At 40.0% G+C, this 24587-nt stretch overlaps 1 protein-coding gene and 1 long non-coding RNA gene across 9 annotated transcripts; both read left to right on the forward strand.

Moving 5' to 3' along the window:
- Positions 1-200: 200 nt before the first annotated feature.
- On the forward strand, positions 201-7061 carry LOC144988700 (uncharacterized). Its single transcript, XR_013652679.1, has 2 exons — positions 201-2415; positions 2834-7061. It is a non-coding gene; the product is annotated as an uncharacterized LOC144988700 (long non-coding RNA).
- A 6848-nt stretch (positions 7062-13909) lies between these two features.
- Positions 13910-24353, forward strand: LOC144988701 (amine oxidase [flavin-containing]-like). 8 transcript variants are annotated; one of them, XR_013652682.1, is made up of 6 exons: positions 13910-14608; positions 15211-15705; positions 16231-16407; positions 19245-19356; positions 20741-20803; positions 21001-24353. XR_013652682.1 is itself a non-coding variant. In XM_078939488.1 (5 exons), exons 2-5 carry the CDS (start codon positions 16325-16327, stop codon positions 21154-21156), a joined length of 414 nt encoding a protein of 137 aa, XP_078795614.1. In that variant the 5' UTR covers positions 13960-15705; positions 16231-16324; the 3' UTR covers positions 21157-24353. The 8 variants fall into 8 exon arrangements, 4 of the variants coding, with proteins under 4 accessions (XP_078795614.1, XP_078795615.1, XP_078795617.1 ...); XR_013652680.1 differs by having other exon boundaries at positions 13919-14608; positions 14970-15705; XR_013652681.1 differs by having other exon boundaries at positions 13919-14251; positions 14970-15705.
- The last annotated feature ends 234 nt before the right edge of the window (positions 24354-24587 follow it).

A 24587-nucleotide genomic window follows, 5' to 3' on the forward strand; every position in this document is an offset into this window, starting at 1 on the left:
GAGTTCAGACGAGGACCAGAGGGCGGGAACACATTACACCGGTTGTAACCCTTGTGCTATCCTAGGCACTTTAACACTGGGAGTTGGGTCATCTAGACCCACTAGACCAGGGGTGGCAAACAAGTTTGACACCAAGAAACAAATTTTTTCACTGTGAGAGTTAAAGCGATTCTGTAGCATAAATAAAAATCAAAGTCAAAACTAGAAATGCTTTTTCATTTTCAAAATGAAGCTGCATTTTTTGACTCAAAAATAAAATGAAAAATTAAAAATAAAATAAAATAACATTTTAATTGTCAAATTAGACATTTCTAAATGAATTTTGCTACACATTTACCAGATAACATTTTGAAAATGAAATGTCAAATACCATTTTCATTTTAATTTTAATTAAGTGACAGAATAAGCTGTGTTGAGGAAGGAAATGAAAAAGCATTTTGGTGGATTACTTTTTTATTTTATTTTTGAGTCAAAAAATGCAGCTTCATTTTGAAAATGAAAAAGCATTTCTAGTTTTGACTTTGCTTTTTATTTATGCGACAGAATCGCTTCCATACCAGGACTCCCTCGAAAAACAGATTCTCAATCTCAATGGGACAATTCCTGGGTAAATAAAGGTTACACACCACACCGACCTGCCAAGACGTACACACACAAACACGTATTATTTTCCATAACACATAACACATTGAATACATTACATTTCAGTTGTGTGCAACTTAAATTTAATTTTACTTTTATTAGATTATCTTGCTTTTATATGTTTTTTTATTTAAAATTGAATGACTAACTTTTTGCATCAAAAGCAAATAATTTATTAAATGTTAATACATTGAAAAGACTCATTTCATCCTTCAACGTAGTTAGCAAACAAGTGCTAAGTTACCATTAAACTGGCTGCGTTATTTGAGCCCCGCCCCCCCCCCAATCCATATTGAGAGCACATTAACTTAAGCACACACACAAACAGTCAAACGGCATGCAAGTCACTTCTGCTCATTCCTCCCTGGCTTATTGTCTTACACTTAATTCCCCACTTCCCATGAGTCTTAGGGGCTGTAGGCGGGGTTAACGCCTAGGCCAGTTGTAGCCTCTCTGATCGGTTCCTTTACGTGAGTGTTGGTCAGAATGGACCGATGCCTTGATTTCACGTGTTTTAAGGTAATAAACAGGGACTCACAGACATATATTGAGGAGAACATCGACAGCAGCTTGAGAGCAGCTCTTTTACACACGGGTATTTCTCCGTTCTCCAAAACGTAACAGGGCCTTTTTTCCAAAGAGATTTCAGCGCATTCATCTCCAGTTCGCTCGCTGCCTCATCAGTTACAAGCGGGGATGTCAGGCAGTCAGTCTCTGTATTACAGGATCCATGAGAAAAGGGATCTGCGGTTGTTTCTGTCCAGTTGCGCAAGCAGTGTCACGTTCTGCGCTGTATTCATTCTGATTTCAGCTTTCTGCTGGGAGCTCCGCAAAAAAGTAAAGTGGCATGATGGCCGTTTTGAATATGCACTTTGAAAAGCTTCAACTTTTTAATAAAGGAGACAAATTGTGTCAGATCAGGAAGAGTTTTTCATTTTCTCCAGGATATTTTTTGTTCTTTTCTGCCATGAACTATGTCACTGCTTCCAAAAGCTCATAATGATAAACATAGTGACGCCATTCTGTTAAGTAAAAAAAGTAAGAATCTTCCCGTTCTTCCAGAAACGTCCTGTGTTTATCTTTAAACTCTGAATTTCACCATTTTGACCATGAGGGTAACAGTCTGCACGCACATCATATGTTTAGTTATTTTTTACGGCATTGGGCGTAACCCGCGCAAATGATTGGCGATCACTTATGTGTCGGGAGCAGCATCAAACATTCGCACTGCCAAATAACTTTTAGTATTATTTATTATTTATTTTTATACCCTCTGATGGTTTGAGTGTGGTTTAAGAGGGAAAAAATTATGAAATGAGGCACAGTATATAGAAAATATGATGAGACGCAAAGAGCCGCATGCTTATTGGCCAAGAGTCACATGCGGCTCGAGAGCTTGTGGCTTTAATGATTTGTGAACCTCACTGGTGTCCATGGATTAAATGAAATCTTTCCTCCTTTATCCACCTTTTTCATGGTAGGGAGAACACGTCAATGTAAGGGTGGGGTCATCTAAGATGGCGCAAGGATTAAAGTCGCTGCATTGGCTCCCTCTACGTTTCAGGATTGATTTGAAAATACTTTTAATGGTTTATATATGTTTTATGGTCTTGGGCCTTCTTTTTCAAATGATATGTTTGTTTCCCTTTCGGCTTTTCCCATCAGGGGTCGCCACAGCGAACAAGTCGCATGGTAAACTTGGCAATGTTTTACGGCGGATGCCCTTCCTGACGCAACCCTCTCAAAGCAACTGGGCTTGGGACCGGCACAGAGGTAGAGAAGGGAATCTTATTCAAATGATATATTATTTTAAAATATGAGCCCTTGCGGACCCTGAGGTCCTCCAGTGCTGGCCTCTTAGTTGTTCCTAAGGTGAGGACCAAAACTTATGGTGAGGCGTAGTACTGCCATTACGGTCATAGCCTGTGGAACAGCATGCCAGGGAGCCTCAGGGGCGCAGAGACTGTAGAGGTTTTTAAGAAGAGGCTCAAGATCTACCTTTTTAATTTAGCTTTTACTTGATTTTAACTGCTAATTTATTCTATTAGTTTAGTATACGCTATGTTATGTATTGAATTTCATTTTATGCATCTTAATCTCAATTTTATGTTTTTATATACATCTTGTGTCTTTAATTTTAGTATCTTATCATGATTTTAGCCCCAGTGTTTGTGGGGATCTTTTCCTCCAGGGCTCGCCGGCTTGGTCGGTGGTTGTTGCCGTGGTCGTCGCCCTTCCTGGGGCAGCTGAAGTCTAACTTTGCAGCTTCATGGCTGTGAAGTGGACCCCGTTGTTGTCCCAGTCTGGGTGGGCGCTGTGGCGATGCTCCCATGGTCAAGCTGGCTCCTGGTATGAAGAGACTCCCATATACTGTTTCCTCACTGCAGAGCCAAGCCTTACTTTTTTGTTTGTTTCTTTATTTATTTATTTTTAATTGAGTTTTACAGTTACATAGTCATTATTCTTTGTACATGGGGGCCATGGGTCATATGTTTTAGCAGAGGGGAGTGGGAAGGATGAAGGGTGGGTTGGGTTTTTACTGTAATATTGTGTGTTTTCTGTTTTTAATGTTGAAGCGCTTGGAGCTGCACAAATGCATGAGAAGTGCTATTTTATAAATAAAGTTTAATTTGATTTGATTTGATTGTATATCGGGTAACTCAAGATATTTATAAAAGCTTTAGTATTTGAAAACTCTTATCCAGTTTCCTTTTTTTAGTTTGTTTTTTGTCTTAACCCTTGTACTATCTTAGATGAACCCACCCTTACACTGACGTGTTCTCCCTACCATGACAAAGGTGGATAAAGGTGGAAAGATTTCATGTAATCCATGGACACTAGTGAGGTTCTCAAATCATTGAAGAAAAAAAGGTTCAGAGCACTTTCTAGTGGGGTCTAGATCAGTGGTCCCCAACCCCCTACCGGTCCGTGGGTCATTTGGCACCGGGCTGCACAGAAATAATAAATAACATACTTTACTTTTGGTTTATTTATATCGGAATTTGAACGAAGTTTTATTTTGAAAAATTGCCCAATTCTCTGTCACATCTGTCTATGTCACCAGTAACGCTTATCAACCTATCACGCTCTTCTCAGTCACGTGATAGGTTACCGGTAAAATAAAACCCAGGAACTACAAAAATGAGTAAAAAACAAACGTCTTTGGAAAGTTTCTTTGCCAGGGGTTAAAGGCCCAGCCAGGAGACAGAAGAGGGACCTTCAACTTCCAAAAAAAGAAAGCTACATTTAATAGTCCTAGTATAAATGACCACTTTGTTAATGATGCCTTACAAGCCCTCAGGAGTACACTCGATGTTGTTGCCCCCTTGAAACCTAAGTTCGTCAGACAAAACCGAGTAGTACCGTGGTTTAACGCTGAAACTCGTTCTCTTAAACGAGAAACCCGTAAGTTGGAAAGAGAATGGCGCCGCTCCGGTTCAGAGCAGTCTCTGGATATCTGGAAACATAGCCTATTAAATTATAAAAAAGCTCTGCGTAGAGCTAGAAGCCAGTACTATTCAACCTTAATATCAGAGAATGGAAACAATCCAAGATTTCTTTTTAGCACTATAGCTAAATTAACTCGCAGTCAGAGCTCAGTAGAACCACATGTTCCTGTTTCTCTCAGCTCTGATGATTTTCTTACATTTTTCGATAGTAAAATCTCAAATATTAGACATAAGTTAAATCAAGTTATTCCTACTATCAGCCCAGAACAGGCTGAAGCGGTAGAAATGGAGGCATCCATAGAAACCTCTGTAACATTAGACTGCTTCACTGCTGTGGATCAAGCGGAAATAACATCAATTATTACGTCCTCCAAATCCTCAACGTGTCTGTTAGACCCAATTCCCACTAGACTTTTTAAAGAAACTTTTCCCCTAATTAATGATCCCATATTAACAATGATAAATGCCTCTCTGGAAACGGGTTACGTGCCACAGTCTTTTAAATATGCAGTTGTTAAACCTCTTCTGAAAAAGCCCAGTTTGGATCCTAGCATCTTGGCCAACTATAGACCGATATCAAACCTGCCCTTTATTTCTAAAATCCTAGAAAGAGTTGTAGTTAAGCAGCTTTACTGCCACCTACAGGACAACAGCCACTTTGAAGACTTTCAGTCGGGGTTTAGACCTCACCACAGTACGGAAACTGCACTAGTTAGAGTCTCTAATGACTTGTTATTGGCCTCAGAAAAGGGACTACTTTCTATTCTGGTCCTGTTAGACCTCAGTGCAGCCTTTGACACTATCGACCACGGTATTTTACTCCATAGATTAGAGCAGGACAAAGGGATCAGAGGATCTGCTCTCCAGTGGTTTAAATCCTATCTGTCCGATAGGTATCAGTTCGTTAATGTAAATGGCCATTCCTCTCAGTGCACTCGAGTCAACTATGGAGTCCCACAGGGCTCAGTCTTGGGACCGATCCTGTTTACGCTTTATATGTTACCCCTAGGAAACATAATCAGGAAACACAGCATTAATTTTCATTGTTATGCCGACGATACGCAGTTGTATTTATCCATGAAGCCTGACCAGAATGACCAGATAGAGAAACTGAACGCCTGCATCAGTGACATCAAGACCTGGATGACAATTAATTACCTCCTCTTGAACCCAGAAAAAACTGAGGTCATTATACTTGGTCCTAAAAACCTCAGAGATGCTCTGTCTGCTCAGATAGTCTCCCTGGATGGTATAAGTATAGCCCCCAATTCCACAGTTAGAAACCTTGGGGTTTTACTTGACCAGGATTTATCATTTAAGGCTCACATATCTCAGGCGTGCAGAACTGCCTTTTTTCACCTGCGGAATATTGCTAAGATCAGAAATATACTTTCTAAGAGTGATGCTGAAAAACTCATCCATGCATTTGTTACGTCGAAGCTGGATTACTGTAACTCCTTGTTAGCAGCGTGTCCTAAGAGTTCCTTAAGAAGTCTCCAGCTTGTTCAGAACGCAGCTGCTAGATTGTTAGCTGGAACCAGCAGAAGAGATCACATCACTCCTGTGTTAGTTTCGCTCCATTGGCTCCCAGTTGATTCTAGAATTAAGTTCAAGATCCTCCTGTTAACCTATAAGGCCTTACATGGAATGGCCCCGTCCTATATTAAGGACCTCATAGTCCCTTACCAACCAATCAGAACACTTCGCTCGCAAAATGCAGGACTGCTTGTGGTTCCTAGAATTAGTAAAAGTACGGTTGGAGGTAGAGCGTTTAGCCACCAAGCCCCTGTCTTATGGAATAAACTCCCAGCTCATGTAAGAGAGGCCGACTCAGTTTCTACATTCAAAGCTAGACTGAAAACATTCCTCTTTGGACAGGCTTATTGTCAGACTAGTTAGTATTCAGAGATTATTTAACTTAATGTTAGTTTGTTTAAATTAAACTTAATAATAACTATTTCTTTTAAAAGGCTGCTAGAAGTTGAAGCTGGGGTAACTATGGTGCACTGGGGTTCTGTCCTCTTTCCTTTTTTACTTCTACCCTTCCTCTCCTCTATTCTTGATCATAATTTATCATTTAGTTCTCCATGCCTCTGTTTGGTGCAGTGCGATTCATGTATTGTCCCTCTTTTCCTCTCCCCTCCTGGGGAGTGGGAGTGCTTCCAGACTCCAGTTGGCTCATCCGTGCTCCAGTTCCTGACCGTTTACCTCGCCTTTGCTCCCGCTCCTACACCTGGCTGTGGATCCTGCCTCTGGCTCATCTCTGGCTCGTCTCTGCTCTGTACCTGACCGAGTACCTCGTCTCTGCTCCTGCTCCTACACCTGGCTGTGGATCCTGCCTCTGGCTCATCTCTGGCTCGTCTCTGCTCTGTACCTGACCGAGTACCTCGTCTCTGCTCCTGCTCCTACACCTGGCTGTGGTTCCTGTCTCCGGCTCGACTCGCGCCTTTGACTGTCCCGATAACCACGGCTGGATGAAGCTCGTCTGCTGGACTTTTATATATGTAGTTGTAGATTTAGATAAGTTAATTCTTCTCTAAGAGTTCTGGTAAATCGCCTGTCCGTCCTGGGGGAGGATCCCTCTTTCATGTGGGCACCCCTGAGGTTTCTTCGTTTTTTCCGGAATCCGGTTTTTTTGGGAGTTTTTCCTTACCGCGAAGGGGGGTCTAAGGGCAGGGATGCCAGTATAGCTTAGTCAGTTTGTTAGTTCATTTTAGTATTTTTCTATTGAACTCTTTGTATTCGTGATCCTTTTGATTTCATGTTTTACTTCGAAGCCCATCGAGACGACTGTTGTTGTGATTTTGGGCTATACAAATAAAATTGAATTGAATTGAATTGAATTGAATTGAATTGAATAGACAGTACTTCTTTTTTGCACCATGAGTGTGGGAAGGGGAGAGGATGATGACTCCTGTGCCATGTTGTATCCATGCGTGTCAAAATTAAAGCTTGGGGTTTGTGTTGTCACGTTACTGTTCCTCTTTCTGTGTGGCGTTGCTACAGTAATCCTCCGTCAACATCTTGAAGACCGGTCCGTTAAATTAAAAAAGGTGCAATCTCTCCCTTGGCCCTGGAACTCCCCCTAGCTCTTTCCCCCCTCCCAGAGTCTGCGCCCCATGGTCATCAGAGGGCTGAAAAAGCTCATCAGTAAGAACTTGAAAATCCTCCGAGGAGCTGTTCTCAGGTCAGTCCAGCCTTTCCACTTCATAAACAGCTCCCACTGCAGTCAGGTTCATCAGTAACCCCTCTAACACCCCCACCCCCAACACCCACAATCCCACTTGCTGTGTATCTGTGCTCTTCTTTTCTCTAACACCTAATTGTAAATCTGACTCCAGAGGAGTCAGTGCCTCACCAGCCATCAACCTCACCGCACTTCAATGCCCCCCAACCCCCGTGGTCCGCAGTCATAAAAGGGTGGGAAGTTTTTTGCTACGTCTGGCGGTTTTTCAGATGACTTTTGGGCTGGAAAACTGACACTATCTGGCAACACTGTTTGGAACCATCATAATACAAACCAATGCAACAAATTGAGAAAAAAAGAATACATTTACATGACATACATGTCCTATTGCTATATTAACCCCACCCTTACATTGACGTGTTCTCCCTACCATGACAAAGGTGGATAAAGGTGGAAAGATTTCATGTAATCCATGGACACCAGTGAAGATCACAAATCATTCAAGAAAAAAGGTTCAGAGCACTGTCTAGTGGATCTACATGACCCAACTCCCAATGTTAAAGTGCCTAGGATAGCATGAGGGTTAATTAATTCCTAAACTATTCTTTATCAACATAGAATAATCTTTAAAACTTTAGAATAATCTTTTTTGGAAGACTATTTACTTTGATGTTTCATGTCAAAGTCAAAGAATTTTCAAGGACACTGCAGGGAGTTGAACCCCGTCTAGCTGAAGCCAGAGTACCATCTACCAGTGCCTTTGTTTTTTTGACTCACTATGGAAGGCAAAGCAAAACCGGCAGTCCAACCGGTATGCGACTTTAAATGATCGAATACATTTGGAATAATTGTTAGTCTATTAACTTTAAAAACTATCACACATAACCTGTTTTTGTATCACATGCTTGTTAAAATACTTATAAAACAAATCTACAGTGTTTGTACATCTTACAAAAAAATGTATTCAAATAGTTCATGGAGTGGATTATGGGACACATACAAATGTATTGTTTTTAAAGTTGGGTTTATTGAAATTATGGGAATTAGTGAAACTGTAAACAGCACTTATCGTGTATAAAGCCAGAAGCAACTTACTTCCAATAAACATACAGCAAATGTTCAGAGTCAGAGATGGGAGTTACGATCTAAGAAACCAACTGAATTTCAAAAAGCAGTGCATTTGTACTAAAAAACAAAATGTGTTTATAAAATTGTGGTGTGGATTTATGGAACGGATTGGATGAACCGATAATAACAACGGATTGGTTGTAAAAAAAAGTAATGGGATCAGACAAGATTTCTCTTCAACCCGCTCCTTTTCAAGCCCACTTTATTGTTTTCTATGTCTATTTTAAACTACTGTGTTAACTTTTTCATTTGTGTTTGAAATAAGGAAACTGAATCTGAAAATACAGTAAAAGAAACCAAAGGTTTCACAAAAAAATGTACATTTACAAGGAAAGAGGATATTTTCAAAGGACGGCCTAAGAATTGAGTGTGTGTGTGGGGGGGGGGGGGGGGAGGGACCAGAGTCCCTGGTGAAAACCCCCTAAAGTTTTTTTTTTTTTTTTCAAAGTAAAGGTTTTAAAGAAAAGAATAAAAGAAAACTTAAGAATTTACAAAGCATGGGGGGTAACCAGAGTACCTGGAGAAAACCCCCAAAAGTTTTTTTTTTTTTTCAAAGTAAAGGTTTTACAGAAAAGAATAAAAGAAAACCTAAGAATTTACAAAGCATGGGGGGGTAACCAGAGTCCCTGGAGAAAACCCCCCAAAGTTTTTTTTTTTTTCAAAGTAAAGGTTTTAAAGAAAAGAATAAAAGAAAACCTAAGAATTTACAAAGCATGGGGGATAACCAGAGTCCCTGGAGAAAACCCCCAAAAGTTTTTTTTTTCAAGGTAAAGGTTTTAAAGAAAAGAATAAAAGAAAACCTAAGAATTTACAAAGCATGGGTTGTAACCAGAGTACCTGGAGAAAACCCCTAAAGTTTTTTAATTTTTTTTTTTTCAACGTAAAGGTTTTACAGAAAAGAATAAAAGAAAACCTAAGAATTTACAAAGCATGGGGGATAACCAGAGTCCCTGGAGAAAACCCCCAAAAGTTTTTTTTTTCATGGTAAAGGTTTTAAAGAAAAGAATAAAAGAAAACCTAAGAATTTACAAAGCATGGGTTGTAACCAGAGTACCTGGAGAAAACCCCTAAAGTTTTTTAATTTTTTTTTTTCAACGTAAAGGTTTTACAGAAAAGAATAAAAGAAAACCTAAGAATTTACAAAGCATGGGGGATAACCAGAGTCCCTGGAGAAAACCCCCAAAAGTTTTTTTTTTCAAAGTAAAGGTTTTAAAGAAAAGAATAAAAGAAAACCTAAGAATTTACAAAGCATGGGTTGTAACCAGAGTACCTGGAGAAAACCCCTAAAGTTTTTTAATTTTTTTTTTTTCAACGTAAAGGTTTTACAGAAAAGAATAAAAGAAAACCTAAGAATTTACAAAGCATGGGTTGTAACCAGAGTACCTGGTGAAAACTCCCTAAAGTTTTTTAATTTTTTTTTTTCAACGTAAAGGTTTTACAGAAAAGAATATAAGAAAACCTAAGAATTTACAAATCGGGGGGGGGGGGGGGGGGGGGGGTAACCAGAGTACCTGGTGAAAACTCCCTAAAGTTTTTTAATTTTTTTTTTTTCAAAGTAAAGGTTTTACAGAAAAGAAAACCTAAGAATTTACAAAGCATGGGGGATAACCAGAGTCCCTGGAGAAAACCCCCCAATTTTTTTTTTTTTTCAAAGTAAAGGTTTGAAAGAAAAGAATAAAAGAAAACCTAAGAATTTACAAATCATGGGGGGGTAACCAGAGTACCTGGAGAAATCCCCCCAAAGTTTTTTTTTTTTCAAATTAAATTTTTAAAAAAAGAATAAAAGAAAACCTAAGAATTTACAAAGCATGGGGGGTAACCGGAGATCCTGGTAAAAAAAACCCTAAAGATTTTTAATTTATTTTTATTTTTTTCCAAAGTAAAGGTTTTACAGAAAAGAAAAAAAGAAAACCTAAGAATTTACAAAGCATGGGGGGTAACCAGAGTACCTGGAGAAAACCCCCCAAAGTATTTTGTGTGTGTGTGTGTGTTTTTTGTTTTTTTTTACAAAGTGAAGGTTTTACAGAAAAAAGGAATTTACAGATGTACAAAGAGTGTGTCTAGGGGGAGGGCAGAGTTCATGAACACCCCCCCCCCCCCAAAAAAAGATTAAAATATTTACACAAAACAATAACATAAATAAAAATTTAAGAATTTACAAAGTATGTGTGTGGGGGACAACTCCCAATTTTTATTTTTCACACAAGACAAAAATTTCACAGAATAGAATAAAAAAAAGTTATGAACCTATAAACTTAAACTAACTATTTCTTTTTTTTTTACTATACAAAAGACAATTAAGTCACTTCCAGAATCCCCATTAAACTAAAGTGCTACAACAAAACCCAAACATTGTGAAGCTAAAGCATAGGTCTTTTTTAATCCAAACAAACAGGTCCTTACGATAAAGAAATAATAACCCACACGAAAAAAAATCAGATTACATAAACTCATCATCTAATCTCCTGTGATCATTTGGTTCACCCAATTTAGAAAATCCCTCTCACTAAAATCATCAAGAAAAGAAGTGATCAAGTCTGGTTGTTCTTCTGGGAGTAATGTCTTGATGGCAGTCCAAATGTTATTTAAAAATACTTGACTCCCTCTTTTGGTTAAATTTACTCCATCAGGTAGATAGATGTTCTGTTCAGCTGGAACCATATTTTCATGTTCAACCACCACATCGAACAGGTCAGTATACTCCTTGATCATTTTGTTGACAGAGGTCCGGAGTTTATTCATATGAGCAGGATTTCCAAATCTCCAATGTCTTCTTGGGATGATGAGGGATAAAGCTACATTCATTTGAGGATACTTTTCTTTTAGAACCCTCAGGTCTTCTGCCATCTGACTTGCAATCACCGCTGGAGGAATTGTTCCTAATTCCTCACCTTCAGTATGAATGACCAAAACTTCAGGGGGACCACTTTCCTTAGAGATTGTTTGATGGACTGCTTTAACAATGTCCTTCCAGGCCGAGTGTTTACTTCCAATCCACTTAACATTGGAGTTGGAATGAAGGCTTTTTCCAAAGGACTCATCAACCGCTGCATGCTTTGCATTGGAAATGTATTGTGAGCCAACGATCCAGACATCAGGTGCTCCTATTAAATGATGTGTTTGGGTTGTTGGTGAGCTGTCCGATGTAATGCTACATGTGTCCTCTTCCATCTCCTCAGGTTGGATCACAGTTTCTGGTGAACTGGCAAAAGGACTTTCAAAACCCAGTTCATCCTCAGAGACATTTTCATAGATTAGCTTGATCTTTTTTACTGGGGAAGGGGGTTCCTCTGAACTTCTTTTTCTCTTCAGTAAAGGCTTTTTCTTGTTAGGCCAGTGTTCATCCTCAGGTGGTGACTGTGCATTTTCTGTTGTGAATTTCAGACAAATCTTTCTTATTATCTTTGGTGCAGGTAAGTAGCTTTCTGAGTCTGATTCTGAAATGTGTTTCCTTTTCAGATTACACTTTTTGTGCTTTGGCAAGGATGTCTCCATTTCCAGCTGTCTTACTGTTGCAGACATTCCATTGACAAACTCTTTTGAAGGGGTTTCTTTCTCTGGTGTTGGTACCTGCACCTTTGGAAGGATGTGTGGGACTGAGGTTGACTGAGGTTGGCCTCTTGAAAAGGTCGAGTTGAGAATTTGCTCAAGCCTGTCATAGATAGAGCTTACAAACATTTCAAATCCTTCTATGGTGAAATGTATTCCATTCGATTTAAACAGATGGCTAAATGGTATCAGTCTTGGATGCTCTATCACAAAGCCATTGAATAATTCGACGCTGGATTGAATTGTTTTGTTGATCCTGATCCTGTCGTTATCTATTTTCTCTGTTCCCCGTATTGACGTTGGAGTTATGAAGGAATACCCAATTTTCATTGTGGGAAAATTGTCATGCAGCCATTTCAAGTCCTTCACCATTTGACAGAGAAGATCAGACACATTTGTGTTCCCCAAGTCGTTGCTGCCAACATGGAGAATTAAAATGTCTGGTATACTCCTTTGTTGGGAAACCTCACTTTTGAAATGATCGAAGACATCCCTCCAGCGCATGTTTACTTTTCCAATCCAATTTATTTTTGAATCGAGTCCAAAATTTTCTCCGTAGCATTCATTTGCTGTTTTTTGTGCTCCGTTGATGTAATATTCTGATCCCATGATCCAGACCGTAGGCAGTTTTCTTTCTTTACCAGACTGGCATGGTGTGTCTTTCTCTTTTATCTTTTCTGATGAAGACAGATTTTGCTGGCCAGTAAAACTGGTAACATTTCCTACAGAGCTTCTTGGGAGATCCATGTTACCTGCTACAAATGGATGTTGAAGCACCTGATGAAGAGCAATACGGTTTGCAGGATCCAATAACTGCATTCTCTTGAACAGATCAATAAATTGTTCCAGTTTCATCTGTTTGGTCTCTGAACAGATTCCCGACTTCTGTTGGTGGTTTCTGAAGTCATCTGCTGAAACACAGCTGACATCTTTAAGGATCCTGTTTCTATCTTCTTTTGGTGTCCTCAGAAGCCACTGCTTTTTCAAGGTTTTGAAGTAAAAATCTTTGGTTTTGGATCCAGCATTTAAGAGATGGTCTGGAAAGCGGCCATGAGTTTTTGTTATGTTCCTGATCATCTCAAAATCACTATTGGCAGTGTAGAAAGGAGAGCCAAGGAACATCTCAGCAACAATGCAAGCAAGGGACCAGACATGGGATTTTTCAGTGGTCTCTAAACCAAGAAGTGTCTCTGGGGCCATGTACCACCTGAAATGTTGGCATGAATCCAGAGGAAGATTCTCAACTCCACTAAATTTAGTTGAAATGACCTGTTGTCTCTGGTTTCTTTTAACAACCAACTGAATTCTTTCTGGCGTCAGAATTCCATCAGCGTATTGAGGGTCCTGAAAAGCAGTTGCCACTCGACGCAGAATGGATCTGATCTGATTCAGTTTAAAAGAAGAAACTTCTTTTGTGTGAAGAAGTTTCCAAAGGGAACATTTTTCCGGTTGGTCATTTGTGATGCAATCCATTTTAGTTTAAATTTGATGAAAGGTAAAAATAGTCTGCTTGGTAAAAATACTCTGGTTCTTGAATTGAGTTTTTGAAAACGTAAAGGTTTCAAACGTGATCACTCTTTACTAAGAAAGACCAGAATAAACACTAACCTGACTCCTACCGGTATATATAGATTTTGGTCTGATGATGTAATCTGTGGTCACACCAATCGGCTCTTGTATGATGACATCACAGATATCAAAGATACCATGCTACATCATACTATAACATCATATTGATGTAACCAGCATATCATATACAGTGGTTCTCAAATGGGGGTACGTGGAGGTACTGTAGGGGGTACGTGAAGCTTTTCAAAATATCTATCTAAATCAGTGGGCTCATCCTTATAATAAACCTGAGAAAAATTATTTTGTAAAAAGTTCCATAAAATATAAATATGTGTTCATTCATTGAATTGTATATTCAGTATTTTGTTTCAATGTCCTTTGAAATAAAACTGCCCCCCCCCCCCCCCCCGGACACCAAGTTAGTTTGACCCACTGACGTCACGCACTCATCAACGACTAACTATGGAGGCGTGGTTAAAGCGCAGCAGCCATGCTGCTGAAAGAAGAGATGGACAAGTGAAAAAGAAAACAAAACAAGAGGCGACGAAGTCCAGAAAGTACATGGAAGAATAAGTTTTAATGGGATTTACGTCCACGAGCTCTGACCCACCCCAGGCACTGTGTTTTTTTTTTTGTTTTTTTTTTTGCGGGGAGAAGTTAGCCAACGCTAGCATGAAGCCGGCACACCTCCAGCGGCATCTCACCACAAAACATAGATGTCACGTTGGTAAGGCACCAGAGTTCTTCAGGAGAAAGCTTTCTGATTTCAAGTCATCCCAAGCCACAATGCGAAAAGTCTCCACTACATCAGCCAAAGCCCTGGAGGCTTCTTACGCGGTGTCTTTGCTTGTTTGTTGCTAAAGCCAAACAACCGATCACCATAGCGGAAGACCTACTGCTCCCCGCCGCTGTGGTATTGGCCGAAACTATGCTGGACAAAAAATCAGCAGATACATAAAAAACTGTGCCTCTGTCTAATGACACAGTTTTCCGCAGAATAGATATCATGGGCACAGACATTATCGAACAAGTTGTGGGGAAACTTGGCGACTCATTTTCACTGCAGCTGGATGAATCCACAGATGTGAGTGGACATGCGCAACTTGTTGCATTTAAGATACATTGACACGGACGACATCTGTGAACACGTTCTATTCTGCAAAGAAATGGAGGGGTAAACAACCAGAGAGGACATTTTGAATGTCGTTAACATGTTTATCAGCTGGAAATCCTGCAGCATCGTCTGCACAGATGCGGCTGCATCAACGACGGGCAGCACGAAAGGGCTCATAGCACGGATTAAAAAAGAAAATCCCCACATCAAGTGGACGCACTGTGTGATACACAGGGAAGCGCTAGCGTCCAAGAAAAGGAGTTTTGAACGACAGCATTAAAGTTCTAATCTTTATCAAGTCAAGGCCACTTAATGCACGTTTGTTCCGCAGCCTCTGTGGAAATACGGGAGCTGAACACACAGAACTGCTCCTGCATCCTGAAGTACGCTGGCTGTCCCGTGGATGAGTACTGAGCAGGCTGTTTGAGTTGCCAGCTGAAGTGCACACCTTCCTGACAGAGCACGGATCTCCCCATGCCACCATGTTTGAGGACACGGACTGGCTTGCAAAGCTTTGCTATAATCTGGCAGATATATTCAGGAAACTGAATGATCTGAACATGTCCCTGCAGGGCAAGGACACCAGCATCCTGAACCTGTATGACAAGGTGGGGGGTTTCCTGAAGAAAGCAGAGATGTGGAAAAGGCCATGTGATCAGGAGGATTTCACCACCGGATTTCGCTCCTACTTTACTGACATGGATGAGACATCTGTGCAGCTGGATTGGGTGAGAAACCCATTTCTCTTGTCTGAAGCAAACAGAAGCAAGCTTCCTGTCACTCGTCAGGAAAAAGTGAAGGAAGTAGCATCTGACCGTGGCCTGCAGATGAAGTGTGGTGCATCCACTCTCACACCGTTTTGGCTGTGTGTGAGGCAGGAGCACCCTGAGCTGGGACAGAAAGCTTTGGAGCAGCTGCTACCGTTTGCATCCACATATTTATGTGAGGCCTCCTTCTCAGCAATGATGCTGATCAAAACAAAGCAAAGAAACAGACTGTGCCTGGAGAAGAGCTTGATCACTGCAGTTGCCTCTTTGCCACCAAGAATGACAAAGATCCTCAGTGAGGTGCAAGCTTATATTTCTCATTGAAATGTATTGAGTACATTTTTTTCCAGTTCATAAATCACTGCCTGTTACATGCTGTTCAATTCAAGTCAAGTGTTCAATGCAAAGTGATTCACATGCAATCTTCTTCTTTTTTATCCTAAAAGAGTTAATGTGAATTATTATTTGTGAGCAAATCTTTGTTTATGAAGTTAATTTATTTTGTAAACTAAATATTATTTATTCATAATTAAGTTATAGATTTATTTCTGTGAACAGATTTTTTTATTCATGTATATTTTTTATTTTATTTATTATTAGCAGCATTTTGCATATTTGAGTTTTGACTGGTTTTATGCCTTCTGGTGGTCAACGTCTTCTGTTTTTCTTTTTTGTTTGAACATGCAATGTTTGCCATATGAATATTTTTGTCAGGTTCACTGTTTTTTGGCTTGAATAAATCTGGTAGGTAGAAAGTAGATCAATGTGAAAACAAGTCATGTTGTGAATAGTTCTGCTCTGACTGATGCCTCTCTCTATCTGAAGGAGAGGAAGTTCCTGGGCGGATCTGGTCAGATCAGCGAGGGCATGGCCAAAGAGCTGGGTGAGCGGGTGAAGCTGGAGTCACTACTGTGGAACCATGGTGATTGAGGAAGAGGGTGCTCCAATTGGACTGACACTTGATGACACAAAGCCAGATGGGACTGTGCCTGCTATTATGGGGTAGGTCAAGATTCATCAGGGGTCTGGATTGTTGACTGTAATGAGAACTGGACCGAGTCAGTGTGACGTCACCCATAGAAAATGGCTCACTTTCAGTCCCAAATAAAGTCAATTCTGTTGCCGATTTTTTTGCAAATGTTCAATCTCACCAATCAGGCGTGACCTTGTTTGAAGTCCACACCCCTGCTACCAGAAAGCAGGCTCAGGAAAATCTGTCAATCAAACATTTTGAATATTGGATGTGAGACCGCTTAGTTTTAACGAGGCATCTGATTGGTCAGTTTATCACTTGAATAAATTTCACTGCAAAAAAAAACATGTTTAACGCTTGTGCTATCCTAGGCACTTTAACATTGGGAGTTGGGTCATCTAGACCCACTAGACAGTGCTCTGAACCTTTTTTCTTCAATGATTTTTGATCTTCACTGGTGTCCATGGATTACATGAAATCTTTCCACCTTTATCCACCTTTGTCATGGTAGGGAAAAAATGTCAATGTAAAGGCCCGTACACACCGGGACGAATTGCGACGTAGTCTTTTGTATTTCCTGTGAATGAAAATTCTTATGATTATATTGATGTGGATGAAGTATTCACTCATTTGCCTTTACACACACACACATTCAGGTTCTATTGGGGTTAATGCTGCATTCACACTAGATGTTCAAGAACATGCTAAACTTAAACTTGAGTATAGCCCATGGTGTTCACGCTATAAAAGCAGAGAAGGGCTTCTTCTTCTTTTTCTACTGTTTACTAGCGCATGTCCACCGCCTACATTTTGAAGAGCAGTGTATTCCGATAAATGAAAGACTTGGTATCATAGAATTCCAGGTGGCCACAAACCGGAATGATTCATTTCTCCTTCATGATCACTTTTCCAACAGTTGGCACTTCTGTGCATTAAAAGAGATGCCATCCATGTGTCAAAATGGTTTTAGAAATGTTTGTAGCAATGTGTGAATTCAAGAGTTTTGAACGCAGAGGCCTGAGATGCGCATTCCCGTGCGCTTACATAGACTTTTCATTGGAAGTGGTTGCTTGAACACACGTTGCAGAGACCGGTGTGAACGTAGCTTAGTGTGACTTTGGTCCAGCTTCTGCTGTTGGAACAGCTTTTATTCTTCTGAGGACGTTTATGGGAATGCTTGATCTTCCAGAAGGCCAAAAATGAGCTTAGACTCTGAGAAAGTCTGGTTCTCAGCAGACCAGTCCAGTTTTTCACACTAAACTGACACCTGCATGTCTTTATGAACCCTCTTTGTGCACTGGTAGGAAGTCATGTTGGAACAGGAAGAGGTAATCTCCAACAAAGTGGGAAGCACAAATTGTTGAAATCTCCTAGTATGAGGCATCTACAGTTCTGGGCACTTCGTTCAGGATTTGCAGCACTTGGTTTTGGTCAAAACCTTCTTCCATGACATCCTCCCAGTGACATGCGGTCAGATGAGGCAAGTGAGGCTCAGCTTCACCTGTCATGATTGTGATAAACTAGAAAAAGATAAATAAATTTAAGATTATTTTCCATGCATCTGCGTTGAAGAGCAGCGCACAGACTCAAAAAATAAGGCCACGCATGTTTTTTAAAAACAACATGACAGTAAGTGGAAAATAAATTATAAATTATAAATTTTTAAATGTGTAATAAATTTTAGGCCCAAAGAATTATTTTTACGATCATTTTCACAGACAACTTTTGATAACATTAAAGCAACAGAATTTGAACTTGGAAAAATACTATAAATAGTTACTTGAGGTAGAAATGAAATGTGTGCCGAACACATCTGTATACTTTAATTTGTTTACAGTATATATGAAGAATTTATACACAAGAAGAGTGTTCTATCCATGTCTATAAAAGAAATATTCTCTGTAGGACAAAGATCTTCTTGTGTGTATCTTATATGCTGTTACCTGCTGTTGGATGAATAGTGAAATATTTAGTTCTTACAATTGTAAATCTGACTCCAGAGGAGTCAGTGCCTCACCAGCCATCAACCTTACCGCACGTCACTGCATCCTCCACAATGTTTTTGAGCTAATCTAAAGGCCACATGAAGTTAGGAGGCCTGTAGTGAATGAGAGCAGAAGGTTGGTGACCCCTATGCTAAACATCTGCTGACCTTGCTCTGTCAGTTTACTGTATGTGCTTCACCACTTGATGGCTAAGTTGCCACATAAGTGGTAAAAGCTACTGTCCAAAGTTTTTAGCCTCATCCCTACAGGGAATCATCTAAATGATGGAACTCTTAGCAGTACTTCCATCTCTCTGTGACCCAGTTTGACGACTTTCTGTCCCACTTTAGTCAGAGGAAAGAAAAAATTAAAAATTACATTTTTCTAATTGTCTTTATACAAATAAGAAAAACATAATAAAGCCCAGGGGGAGAATGATTGGATTCTCTCCATGTTGGTTTTGGACTCCGCCCACTGATCACGCCATCACCGTATCAACTCTGGGTCCCTGATTGATTGATGTGTCTTTTTCACCAAGGCTCAAATATTTGAACTCTGGATGCATTTTAACGCCCCAAACGGTTTGCATTGATCAAAATGTGCTACAGCCAGACCGCTGCACCATTCCTGACGTTCAAAACGCCCTGCAAAACCTCTTATCGGGTCTGTCCTGACTTCATATGGAAATCTTATGTCCCGTTTGGTGGGAACGCAGCCACGCGCTGGAATCCACGCAGGACACTCGTTACTCGTTTTATATATGTGTGTGGATGTGTGTGTGCACGTGTGGGCCTGCGTTTGCGCGTGCTCGTGTGTGGACACTGTATATACATACACACCTTGAAATGTTACCAAATGAAATATATTTCTTCCTCCTGTAGAGTTCTGAGGGAGCCGGTGGGGAGGTTGTTCTTCGCTGGCACAGAAACGGCCACAGAGTGGAGCGGATACATGGAGGGAGCCGTACAAGCAGGAGAGAGGGCAGCCAGAGAGGTCAGAGCCCCACAGCCAGACCCAGAGCGCACGATGCACTGTTCACACACTCCGCTCAGTAATTCATGTCTGGAAAGTTGATATGACTGTACATTATAGTAACATTTATGTTTAAAACAACAAGAGCATTTGTTTAACTATAAGACTCACATAAAAGTTCTCCAAAAAGTTGACAGTCATTAGTTTATAATTGTGCTTAATGATGATTTTATTTTTTGTTTGTAACTATAGCTCCTCCACTTTCAGTCACTCAACAGATGTTTGGTTATTAAAAGTCCCACTCCAACACTTGTAAAAGTGTTCCCAGTGGTCTTTTAATTATGGTTTTGACGTTTTTAGCCTAAATCAAAAAACCTGGGTTCTGTCCCAGACATAGTTTTTGCAGAGCAGCAGGAGTTCATCAGAAATTCACCTTTGTAGGCGGGACTATTTTCCTGTACTAACCTCGCACCCACTTCCCATCATCCATAAATATAAACACACTCCCGCTAGCTTACAGCCCCTCAACCCACAACTTAACATTACCGGTGCAACAAAAATGGTGATTAATACCAGAGTTATCCAGCCGAACAGCTTTCATCTAGATACCAGTTCGGAAAACAAAGATGTACATGGATCTATTTGTCTACGAGTGGATGCATGCAATGGAGCGGAGCAGGGAGTTTGTGAGCTGCAGATTGTCACTGCTATAATCTTTTCAAACAGCATTTTGGTGTCTGCTTCTGATTCACCAGGGTTTAAAAAGAGAAATATTCAGAAACGCAATTTTGAGCTTAATTTTCTTTATGCGTGTCCTTCATCATCAGCAAAAAAAAAACAGTTTAAAAAACACAAAAAACACCTTTTTCATTGGAGCGGGTCTTTAAAGGTATAATTATAAGAGCTTTACCAAACCGATCCAGCTTTGAAAAGTATTTTATTCATGAAAACTATTTTTGGTTTGTTGTGCTGGAGTTGTTCACATTTTTTTCTTTTTTTGATAAAGAAAAAAGTGCCTCTTTTCCTTTACAGCAGAAATATGTTGTTATTTACTTATGTTGATTAATTCCTATTTGACATGTTCAAACTACTAATCTATTAGAAAAAAAATCCTATTTTATGTTTTCAAAACACTAAATGCTCAATAGAAAAAATTCAAACTCTTTCGATGCCAATGGTTGCCTTATATGTTTATTATCGTTAAGGTTAATTTACATTGAGAAAGTATATTATCTGTATTTATTGAAAAAGTATTTATCTTTTTAACTGTAACAGCAGTAATTCAGGGATATTCACCGTGTCAGAATGTTGGGTATTTTGCTGTTGTAAAAAATGTCAAGCGTAAAGTCAGACACACTTTAGAGATAAATGTTTGATTTCTTAAAAATATCTAATGTTTTTACAGATTATGTGTGCGATGGGTAAAATCCACCAGAATCAGGTCTGGCAGCCGGAGGCTGAGAGCATGGTAAGAATGTTCACCTCAGGACTGTGGAGGCTGGTTCCTCAGCTCCTGACTGTGGTTGGCACACATCATATCATCTCTGTTTTTAAGCCACGCTAATATGTAAAAGTCCATTCATTCAATTGAATACTTTATTTTTAGTTTTACCTTTCAAAGTGCAGAAAAAGCTTCAACCTAAATTTGCTGATCTTCCCATGCAGGACGTCCCAGCACTTCCATTCCACACCACCTTCTGGGAGAGGAATTTGCCTTCAGTCGGCGGTCTGCTGAGGTTCATGGGGGTCTCCAGCTTCCTGTCTGTGGCCGCAGCAGCCGGCTTTGTGGCCTACAAGAAAGGCCTTCTGCCCCACAGTTAAACCCCCAGCATCCGTTCTCTCAGTCGTCTGTGTCTTAAGCAGACAGAGCTCCATATGAACTGTATTCTCACCCCTCTGGTGCACTATTTTGAGGCCTGAGCTACAAAGTAGTGAAAAATGTAACGTTTAGGAGGATTAGTTATTGATTTTTCATGAGAGACGCAGTTCAGCTGATGCAAACACTTCTGCAAACACTGAGGTTTCAGAGAGACGAGCAGTAGTGGGCTGAAATGACACTGAGAATTGGAGCAAATAGATCAGTCAAAAGTTAATCAACGAGTCAAATTTGGAAAGAAACGAAGGAAGAAACCTGACGGTGTAGGACAGTGGCGGTTCTACCCTGAATTACTCCCCGGGCGAGGCCCTCCTCTAGCGCCCCCCCCCCCATAGAGTCACTTTGTCCATTTATTGTAACTGAAAATACAGTTAGGAAATATTTAATAAACACAAACAATCTGAAATAAATATTATAAACTACAAATCACACTAATAACACACTAGAATAAATGTAACTGCAGCACTAAGAACAGAAAACACTAACTAAAACCTAACCTTTGTGGCCTTCCTGATGCAAGCTTGTCAATAACGTCATCATATGAAATCTGCTCCCCCCCTGAATGATTGATACTAACAACAGCAGGTTAGTGAGTTGCTCCTGAGACATTGGTGATCTCAGGTATGACTTGATCAACTGGAGTTTTGAAAAGCTAACAGCAGCAGCAGCAGCAGCAGCAGCAGCAGCAGCAGCAGCAGCAGCAGCAGCAGCAGCAGCAGCAGCATGCTACCATCACAGCTTATTTAACATTATGAACTAATATACAACAATAAAACACAACAAAAACTTTGTGTTACAGCAGAGCAGACAGACACACGAATCATAACTAATGTTACAAGTTAAGGCAGAGCAAACATTTAAGAATAAATATCTTAAAAATGACGTTATTTGCAATATTTGGGCCTACTTCAGTTTTGGTCATGATAGACCAAACAAGAGATTTTTCCTCTGCAACGTTGTTGTTGTTGGAGGGCAGATAACATTCGAATTTAGAAAACGTGCATCTAGCTATGCGATAATACCCTTTTCTTTGTCTCTTTTCTCCTCTTCTTCTCTTTTCTTTCTAAATTGGGCACCAGCTTTGACCTTTTTTCTCCATATTTCAGATGTTTTTGCATTTAGCATAAATGTCCTGACATAGGTATCAAGTCTGTCGACTAAACCAACTGTCATCTAAGTGAAGAATTTTTTTTTGTTTTCCCATTTTTTATTTGAAATAACCAAAAAAGCATGATTTTTTATACTTTTTTTATACCCGCAGCCCCCCCCCCCCGTTCGTCAAACATTTCCAGCAGGAGCGCGTGCAGCTGCACCCAGGGGCGCCAATTCGCTACATGGCGGCGCAATTTTTATTTTTATTTTTTCATCAAGCACTGAGCCGCGGCCCGCGACCGTCGCCCCCCTGGAAGAAGATCCAGCCAGGTTTGCGCATGCGTTTTGTGCTCCGTGCTCACCTCAGCCTGCACCCTTCACCCCGCGCCCCCTCCCTTCTCCTTCTTCACCCCGCGCCCCCTCCCTTCTCCTTCTTCACCCCGCGCCCCCTCCCTTCTCCTTCTCACACACATTTGCGTCTACTTCTCAAAGACAGCAGGGAGCGCAGCTGCGGGGCAGGGGCGCCGCCAGGTTTCAGGCTGTTACAAACTCTGTGATATAAGTAAACCAATAGTGATGCATAAAGTATTTTACAAGAGCTGAGCCGCTGGCGCCGCCCCTCCGTCATTTTTCCGCCCCGGGCGATCGCCCGTATGGCCCGTGCCTAAAACCGCTACTGGTGTAGGAAGAATCGGAGAAGCCAGTTTCCATGAAATGCCAATGACATTCATATTTTTCATACATGTCCTTGTCTGATCTTGTCTTGCTGTGTATGTGTGGGCTTTGACTGTACGTATGCATTGATACTCTGCTTTGGATGTGCGTTTGTCAAAGAAGTGCACACAGTGTTGGTGTTGATGACTAGCTCTGCAGAATTGAGCTGCTTTTTGGCTTCAGACAAAAGGCTGTAAATGTTTGAGCCAACGCAGAATCATCCGTGTTTGTCCTACAGTAGCTTGTCTTACAATCACAGCAGAGGTTAAACTGAAAGGATGACATATTTGGTCAGTTTATAACCAAGTGTCAACAAATCCCATGAAAACAGTCACCACAGAAAGCATTTCCACATGAGACTGTAAGGCAGGAAGAACGCCAGCTGCTAAACACAATGCTAACTTTATTATCCTCAACTCTTTCTATTCAAGGCTGTGTTTGAATCCATGTTTGTGATTTAAGTTGCAGATTTCAAATAAACACAAAAGTCAGAAAAAAATAAAAAGTCTATCAGTGAGTTCTTCATAATAAACAACGAATGGCCTAAATTCATAGTCATTTATTACTCATTTACATTAATAAATATGCTGACATTTTGCCTTTATCTTCAAATAATTGTTTATTGAATCAATTATAGTCTTAATTAAAGATTAGGCCGAGATATTGAGATTTTGTTTTTGGGTTTAACAGCACACATTCACTTCCAGATCTTGTAGATAGCGGAAAGCTAGCAGATAACAGCAATACGCGAGATCATTTACATATTTACAGAATTCTAAATATTTGAGGACCTAATGTAAAAGCTCATAATGTACAAACAAGATCAAACTAGCCATTTATGTAAAATTTTGGCTTTCTGGATCCATTTAAGCAAAACAAACATTTTCCTGCAGAATTTGGGATGGCAATGACTTAATGATGCAGAGACTTTGCCAAAACTTAAACCATCCTCAAGGAAAAGATGTGTATTTAAAAAAATATATTAACATACTGACTGAACACACACTGGAAATATAAATAGGATCAAATCCTGTCAAAGAAAAGCCGTCATAAAGCTCATTGAAAACTTGTGTACCATAAACAAATCTTTTGTTATGTGAAGAGTAGCTAATGAAGGGACTTTCTTATGCTGTCGGAAACATGTCTGTCTTCAGTTTTCATGGGAGTTGTTTACAGGGATAAATAACAAAAATAAAAAAATTGCTGTTTAATAAGTCAAATCTTTGTTTTGATGTTAAGAAATAGTGCTTGAAAGCTAGTTTGTATGTTTGTTGTTTGATATTTGTCTTGTTGAACGCTATTCATCAGAATAAATCCCACATTTTATCTTGGTAAATTAGTATTTTGGGCTTTTTTTCCTTTTCAAATGTTTCCTCATAGCATTTTAGTTGTTTATTTTTTCTATATTAAACTTTCAAAACTTTATAAAACATGACTCTGCACAGTGATATGGCACTATACCGGGTAAGCATGTTAAAAGTGAGGCTTCACTTTTCATAAAAAGCCGTTTTAGGACAATCTGTTCTTCAACTTTTAATGATATAGTAAATGCTATTCCTAGTATATGTTC

Source organism: Oryzias latipes, chromosome 21 (genome assembly GCF_053564925.1).
Source record: "Oryzias latipes strain Hd-rR chromosome 21, Olatipes_Hd-rR_3.1".
NCBI lineage: Eukaryota > Metazoa > Chordata > Actinopteri > Beloniformes > Adrianichthyidae > Oryzias > Oryzias latipes.